The sequence below is a fragment of the Nymphaea colorata genome, chromosome 3, assembly GCF_008831285.2.
Source record: "Nymphaea colorata isolate Beijing-Zhang1983 chromosome 3, ASM883128v2, whole genome shotgun sequence".
NCBI lineage: Eukaryota > Viridiplantae > Streptophyta > Magnoliopsida > Nymphaeales > Nymphaeaceae > Nymphaea > Nymphaea colorata.
In genome coordinates this window covers 328,018-336,414 of record NC_045140.1, presented here as the reverse complement: position 1 = coordinate 336,414, position 8,397 = coordinate 328,018, and the positions used below count along the sequence as shown (strand labels likewise).

Below are 8,397 nucleotides of genomic sequence, written 5' to 3'. Positions count from 1 at the left end.
TTTCATGCTAGATGAACGACATTCTAGTTAATATTTTCACTAATTATTAGTTGGATTTTCATATATGTTTTTTTTTTTATGTATCCTGCAACAATTAGGGATGCCCAAGATATGGAGGAGCTTCGACCTCTTCGCCATCTTCTCTCTTGTTCACTCCGATGGAGTTCACTGATAGATCATGCCATGGAACCCACCTAGAATTATACTGTCACCCTCCCTGTCGAACTTGGCTCCACCAACCGCTTCATCTTAACGTATCGGATTTCTTTTCCCCCCCCTTGGGAGGTTATGCTCGCCTACGTTCTTTTACCATTTTTTTACTTAACCCGATGTAGATATCTTATGGTGAATGCCTCCTCCATATTCCCACCACAAAAAGCCGGCGATCGAGCGACTGGCTTACTGCTGCAGCCATGGTTTCGGTTTTAGTTTCGAACTGACGGAGAAAACCGAAGGGCCCGGAGGTTCTGTGGCTTCTGCTGCTGCCCGCCACAAAAGGATAAGTGAGATGAGATGAACAATCTCTTGCCCACTATCTCGTCCCTCCTTGCTCCTTCCTCCTCTCCCGCCTTCCACCTGTGCCTCCGCCACCGCTTTCCCTCTTGTTCCCGCCGGTTTGATACCTTTTGCCGCTGGGCCCCGCCATCTTCTAGGCGTCGTCGTCGAAGGATCGCCCGCCGATGGGAGAACCTGAACAGGCCGCCTTCGACGGTGGAGGAGGAAACGACGGTGAAGGTGGTTATCGACGTTGCGGGGGCTAAGGCTAGGGTGTCGAACGCTGTCGAGGACTTCGTCTTGGCGGGAGAGGAAGCGATACGGGATCTGAGCACTCTGATCTCTTTTGATCAGGACCGCAGAATGATCATCTCCTGCCGGCGCTCCTCGTTGGAGTTCTTGGGGATGCTAGTCGCGTGCTCGCTTTGCTTGGTTGCTCTTGCTAGGGCGTTGGCGAGGCTGAGTATTGTGTTCAGGGGAAGGAAATGGAAGGGTGGGTCGGGGAGCGGGGTGGTTGTGAGACGGGATAGGAGTCTCGGAGGGAGGGAGGTCGTGGTTGCAACCAGAAGTGGCGAGTGGGAGACGGGTAGGAGTCAGAAGGATTTTGATGCGCCGAATCCGCTTTCTGCAATTCAGACTGTCAGGTTAGAGAAGGGAGAGCGCGAAAAGCGTTTCTCGAAGGTGGAGAAATTGCCGGGTTGGTGGCCGAAGATGGAATCCTCTCAGGCTAAACTGTTCGTGGAGCCAGAGTTCCAACGGGAGGCTCACAGGATAATGCGAGGTGGGTTCCCTTTTGCTTCTTAATTTTGGTTGTTACATGACAAATCTTTATTGGTGAATTGGAAATACGAATGCTATTTTCTTACTTGTTGATTCTTTGTCACGTTATGATGGCCTTATCTCTTTTGTTTGCTTCTATTTGCTCGTTTTGGATGAAATTATTATTGTCTCCAATTAAGCATTGATAAGAAGCCGTTGTAATATATATAATGGTTTTTGTTCGTTTTCTATCTGAGACATGCGATAGGACTTCTGTACGTGTCTGAGAGGCTGATTGTTTCGTGGGAAGGAATGAGGAAGCCCCTCTGGTGGGGAAAGGATCATAAGACTTCTGTACGTGTCTGAGAGACTGATTGTTTCGTGGGAAGGAATGAGGAAGCCCCTCTGGTGGGTAAAGGATCAGTTTGAAAGAAAACATACATAGATGGTTTGGTACAGAGTTTTTTTTTTGTGTTGACCTAGGTATAGGATGCTGGATTCGAACTTCAATCATATGGATGACTTTTAATTTTTATTTTACCATGTCAATAGGTTTAGCCACCTAGGTTTAAATTTTGGTACTGTAGAATATGTGCATTTCAGAAATGATCTGAAAAAGAGATTAAAGTTTAGGATATAAAAATTAGTTTCTCTTTGATATGGTCGGATTTATGAAAGTAAAGGCTGTTAATGTTGCAAAAGTGTCAGTTACAAAACAACAACTAGTTGGTTAAGACTGGTCCAATTAGTCAACCTACTTGTTGGTTGGTTGACTATCCTGACTTTTAGAAGTATGTATGTGCATTCTTTGAGTGGATATATATGTTTCCGTACTTATTTCCATATAAATATGTCTATTCATTTATTTATAGTCAATCGACCTGGACAAATCAGACCAACCAGTCAATTAATCTTTCTAGAGTCTCGAATGATCTGCATCTGACTTTCTATTATGTATACATATACACATGCTTACACACACGCACACACATACACACACACACACATACACACACACACACACATATATATATATATATATATATATATATATATATATATATATATGTATATATATGTATGTATATATAATTAATTGCATATATCTTGTTATATATTCTGACAATCTGAGCTATGAGAAATTGGTCTTTTCCCATCAGAGGGCGATTCTCTTGCAGAAACTAGAAAGGATGGGGCCACTTAAAAATAACATTGGTTTGGTTATTATATATTGTCTTAGTATTCTCTCAAATGCTATGCATTGAAAGGATTATATCTAGGATAAAATCGGAGAAGGCTTTCCTGAAACAAGAAGGTGAAGCTCTAACATAAACTTAAGATGCTAGGTTCTGGCAGCGTCTTGTATTTATTCGTAAGATTTGAGGTTAGTTTGTACTCTCTATTCTGGATTTGGTTGATTATATTGATGTAAATGTTTTTTGCTTTGAACTTACGGTTTGTTTCAGTCCACATCACAGCTATATGTTCTTATTTTCTGTGCAAGTCATTTCCTTTTGGGATGTTCTTGTTATGATTTCTCTCTTTTTCCTTTTCCTTACTGTTGTGTGTATCTTGCCACTTTTGTAACTTGGATAGTTCCATGAATATCACAAGGTTTCTTTCTTTCTTTTCTAGGTAAATACTTCATTCATATCTCTTGGACATGTGTGAGTAAATGAAGTCTTGGGAGATTTTTCATTCTAAATGTATGGTCTCCTTGATCTCCAGCAATCATGAATAATAGACTGATGGGAAGGGATATTACAGATGATGATATATTGCAAGTTAGTGAAGTTTCTATCAACCTCCTTTCTTTTATTTCTAAAATTACTTTATTCCACTTACATGCATGTCCAAATATCATTTCCATAACTACACCCTTGTTGGGCTGTTTTAACGAACTGTCATTAATACTCTCACAATGTTGGATGTATGACAAGTTGCTCAACCATTTGCATATTGTATACCCAAATTCCTGCTTGAATTAAATGTATATTGTCTATGGGTATTAAACAGCGAGACTTTTCTCAGGTTTAATATGGCAGAGTTGTTGTTATCGGGAAAAGCTCGACAAATTTTTAAAAAGTTAAAAAAGGAAAGATCCTAAAAATAACAAATGTGAAAATATCAATATGGTAACTAGAAAATGTAAAATGCAAAAAAAGGCAAAAAATAAAACAAGAAAACTCAGAAAATGTGTTTTTTCCCATTTTATGTTTTGGTGCTCTTAAAAGAAAGAAAAAAACCCTTTCCTTTGCTGACCTGTTACCTTTTTTTTTTGCTTTCCTTTTTTAATAAAACATGTTTTCTGTGTCACTGGTTTGAAACTTTCAATGCTTTTTTAAAACTGTCATATGTATGGTTTCAAATGCTACCTTGTTTTCTTTTTCAATTTGTATAATTGAAATGTGGCCCAGCAGGTGTCTGATTTCTCAGTCTTGATAATTGGGTGTGTTTCGTATTGTCTGGCTATTAGTGTATTACACCGAGTAGCTTTAATACTTTGCTTTTTATGCTTGGCTTTGGACTGAGGATTATTAACAGGCACTTTGGTTTTCTCTTTTCAACATTCAGCTTCGTCGAGTGTGCAGAGCTAGTGGTGCAAGAGTCTCATTTGACACATTAAATACAAGGGATTCCTTTTACCGCGCTTCAGTGAACTTTGTTTTGGACATATGTTGCAGGTACTCACTTTATTCCCTTAATTGAGCCACCTTATCCAGTTGTGATGTATTCATCCTATATAAGATTTTTTGGGTGCCTTATGGTATTTCTCTTATTCCTTCAGCAAAATATGGGACAAAGCCATGGTTCAAGTTGATGGAGAGGATGCCCCACATTTTTTAGCTGGGCTTGCAGAAAACATAGGTCTTGAAAATATCCGTGCTTCAACTATCATTTCTGCATCTGTGGCAGCGCGTGTCCGATCATTATTTTTGCAGGCTTGGGTAAGGAAACTATTCTTCTTTTGATATGCATGCTATACATTTTGGTGTCGACCCTGGTTGTTGAACACGTTGGTTCTGCTTCATTGTTTTAATGACTCTTACATAATGTGTTCAATTTTTTTGTCCTTTTGAGTGCACTTGTCTCAGACATGATTCTCTGTCCTAGTTTGGGTAGTTGAGCTTGTAATGTTGCTATGAAATCTTTATGCATATTCGTTTTATTGTTGGAAAGTTCTGTACGGATTATGATTGTGGGATGGTTGCTTTTATTTTCTTCTGCACAAATTTGGACTTGCCTTCTCAATGTTCTTCTGGACTCCTCTTATGATATAAAGCTGTCAGGGAGATCTTATTCTAACATCGGTGTTTCTGTCAATTGGTTTTCTGTACTTTCAGGATGTTTTGACATTTCTCATGCATGTGAGAGATGTGTCTTTTTTTTTTCTTTTTGGTGTTTTTACTTTTTATGTATATGCATGTGTATTTTCTGCTGTGCCTGGGATGAACTATAACTAGGAGGATGCATGTGCAGCAAGTTGCTATTCTTTGCAGAAAATATATAATTTCTTCAAGCTCAGAGGTCAGCAGGCAGACTTAAGTTTGCTCTATCAAAATCTAATGACGCTCATTATGGAATTGTTTGATATGCTCTGGTCCTTTGAATGTGGTGTAAATGAAATCAATAGATGATTATATACTTTCTGCTCAAAATCTGCATATGTAAGTGCCTATTCCACTCCTCCCATCATATGAACTTACTTCTGTGCCCCACTTGGGCTTGCAAATTAAGCGGATTGATCTTATGGAACTGTTAGATCTTGACATCAGAAGAGAAGGCAAGAAAATTGATTTTTGAGCAGTTAATGACAACCTCTGAAGCTTTAGGTGTTTCCTCATTCACACCTTTTTATATGACTTAATGCAACATGAAGCACAGAAATAACAAGCTGGCCACTGCTTAGATGCATACAAGGCACAACATAACCCACATGAGATTTGGGTTGGACCCCCATCCAAACGGAATAAATCAACAGGCCTTTTCAGGAACCTCTTCGTAAGTGAAGAAGGGAAATGAGTGTTTGTTGTTCCACTGCCAGCAAATAACTGTTTAGTAGCGTAGTCGTTGCAGCTGATCTCTGTTTGGTGTGTCCAGTTTTTTCCATTAAATTACATTTTTCATAATAAATCTTGTTTTTGCTTGTGGACTACTTTTAGAAGTATGGGCGTCACCTTGCTGCAGGCATTGGAGATGCAGGGTGAGAGATCTCAGTCACTTCAGGAGCTTCAGAAAATATGTCTTGTTCTTCAGACATTTCTCCCTGATGAACATTCTGTATGTATCCTACCAACCAGAGATATACATGATCTTTTATTCTTGTTGATAAAATGGTCAGTTTAGGAGAAGATAATACGCTTTCGTCATTCTTCTTTCTTTTGAAGTTATTTGATGTCTATACTCCTGCAAATTAAGGCCCTTTCTTCTATGCACAGCCTGAAATGGAAATGGTTGCAAAAAGTCTTGAAAAGCATCTGAAGTTGGCACAAAGAGAACAGTTGTTGAACCTTTACACCGGTGTCTGTAGTACTCATAGTCGAAGCATCGCAGCTGAAGCCCTTGGTTTGGTATGCACTTCCAAGTTGTAGAGAGATTACTTCATAACGTGTTCATCAATTTTTCTTTTACCTTTATCATGCTTTGAAATTTCAGCAACACAGCTTGGTAAAATTGAGTCCTATGAAGAATTAAAAGATCTTGGTTTATATGCTGAACAGTTCAACTTTTCTGGATGAGCCAATCCTTGACTTTGTTCTCATCCTTTCTGAGGAATATGCATGCATGTGTGTGCAAGAACCAAGTGAACGTTGTTTAGGTTAATCCTTGTTCAATGAAGATGGGTTGATCATTGTTGCTTTAACCTTTATTTCTCTTCAGCCCCTAGTAGGCTTTCCTTATGTGAATAAAATCAAAGAGGCAGTTCCCCGCCCCTCAAAATGCTTTAGGTGCAAAGATGCCTGGGTCTTTCTCTCTCTCTCTCTCTCTCTCTCTCTCTCTCTCTCTCTCTCTCTCTCTCTCTACAACTGATATTCACCAGTCATGATGTTAGAGCTGAGGGCAAGCCTGCATAACTTTCCTGACCTCCTGCTTATGTACATCTTGAACTGAGATGAATTTTTTTTGGTGTCCTTAGCTTGCTTGCTCTATGATTTCATTCCTCCTTAATTAGACAAGCAATTTGGAGCGATTAAACCTTGTTCACCTGACATGTGATGTCTCAAATAATGTGATATCCAGCTGCCATGCATCTCTATGTTGTAGTTAGAAGAAATTGAGGATGAGATAATTGTCTTCTAATTTTTGTGGGTTCCATAAATGCAGATGTTCTGTTTGCTTATTAGTGTTAATCTCGCCCTAGTTGTCTTTGACTGAGATATGCTTGAATATGCAAATGCAAACTCTAAGGATCAATTTTTTGAAATGTCAAAAACTCAAGATAGTTTGTGGTTTACAGCTATTGCCATTCTTATCGATCTTACGTTGTGTTAATCTTTGTTGCAGGATTTTGAATCTCCCTAACATTCATTTAGGTGCAGTTATACGGGAATTTAGTTGTAGTATTTCCATTATTTATCAATGGTACAATACAATCATATTCATTTATAAAGGCAATAATGTCTAACTGAAATGAACGTATTAGTTCTGTCTGATTCACATCCATCATGATCCTTCGGGGAATGGGAATGTAAAATGATTTAAATTTATTTTATGTTAGTGCATTTAACTTTCTTATGCCTCTCGAAATAATTAGTTTCCTTTGGTAGGTGTTTGGCCCTTATTTTTATGTGCATTTTGTCTTCGCAATGCTTGCCTATCGAGAAAGAAACTGCTCGCACAATTTTGCTAGAAAGATACTGGTGTGCTCTCTCATACGATGAAAAAAGCTATTGATATTGTTATTACTATTTATTAAATATGATAATGATATGATATCCTTGTTGGATTTTTGTATTGAAAGACTTCTTCTATCATCGGACCACCAAATATTATTCTTTTGTGACTCGATGCTGTTTTGAATGAGTTTTTTTTTTTCCTATAATAGTCCCACCTTATTAAAGATTTTTCAAGTTCATCCATCTCTTTTCAAGTTCCATCCTCCTTTTTCCTTAAGTTGACAAACCCATTCTTAAGGTCGATGACTGAAAAATCCCAAATTTGAAAAATAGCAGGCTAGACCAATGTTTTCAGAATCGGCCTGAAGCTGCCGATTAAAAGATTGATTCGGTGGCTAATTCAAGGGTGCCCACATGTGGGCGCTCGACTATTTAAAAGCATCAAGATGTTTTATATTTTGAATTATAAATCATGTAATTTTTCATTTATGCGTAAAAGTTACTTTTAAATATCATTGGCTGATTCACATTCGAATCAGTTGAATCGGGGAATTGGAGCGTTGCCAATTCGGTTCAGTAACCATTTTTGTAACATTGATTAGTCGAAATGTTAGGATTACTTGGAAAATAACTTTTTAAACGATGATGAGTGTTTTCCCTTACAAAAATAATTGAACAAACAGAGTCTCCATGTTGAAAAATTAATGATCACTTAGAAACATGGTTTAATTAACTTCAAACATGGTTTCGTGATGTACAATTAAGATTTTATGTAGATTTTAAAAACAATTTACATATTCTTGTGCTTATAAAACCATATATACACATCCAAGGAAGTATGTGTTTTAATAAATTCTTAATTTTTAGCATCTAAAATTTTAGTTTTTGACATTATAACAAATATCGCTGCCATCGGGTACGCGTAGTGAGTTGGGGCCGCGTCGTTTTGCCCATCTTCCGATCGTCCGGCTACTTGGCTAGTGCAACTCGTCCTTCCTCCCCCCTCGCCTCCTTCCTGCCACTACTGTGGTCGTTTTCCAGTATCCCGCTATTCGATGTCTGCCACTCGCTGGTTTTGCTATGCTGCGTTCACCATCTGCTTGCCTGCCGCCCTCTTCCTCTTCCTGGCCGGTGCTCTGTCGATGGCATCCCTTCATGGGCTAACTAATTTCGCGTTTTGTGCTAGTTCTTTCGCGCTGTTCTGCAGCCGCTCCCGACTGCCAGAAGCTGCAGCCCTCCAAGCTTTGGTTCGTCATTTGAACGTTTGGGGCTTAGCCTGGTTTCTTCGCTTCAAGATGTTATCGTT

The 8,397-nt window shown here is 38.8% G+C and overlaps 1 protein-coding gene across 2 annotated transcripts; it reads left to right on the top strand.

Moving 5' to 3' along the window:
* The first annotated feature begins 294 nt into the window (after positions 1-294).
* On the top strand, positions 295-6,988 carry LOC116251271 (uncharacterized). Of its 2 annotated transcripts, XM_031625436.2 has the most exons (7): positions 300-1,276; positions 2,983-3,038; positions 3,829-3,938; positions 4,043-4,202; positions 5,443-5,535; positions 5,694-5,825; positions 6,760-6,988. In XM_031625436.2, the coding sequence occupies exons 1-7, from the start codon at positions 514-516 to the stop codon at positions 6,775-6,777; spliced, it is 1,332 nt and encodes a 443-aa protein (XP_031481296.1). In that variant the 5' UTR covers positions 300-513; the 3' UTR covers positions 6,778-6,988. The 2 variants fall into 2 exon arrangements, 1 of the variants encoding a protein (XP_031481296.1); XR_004171633.2 differs by lacking the exon at positions 6,760-6,988 and having other exon boundaries at positions 295-1,276; positions 5,418-5,535.
* Positions 6,989-8,397: the final 1,409 nt, after the last annotated feature.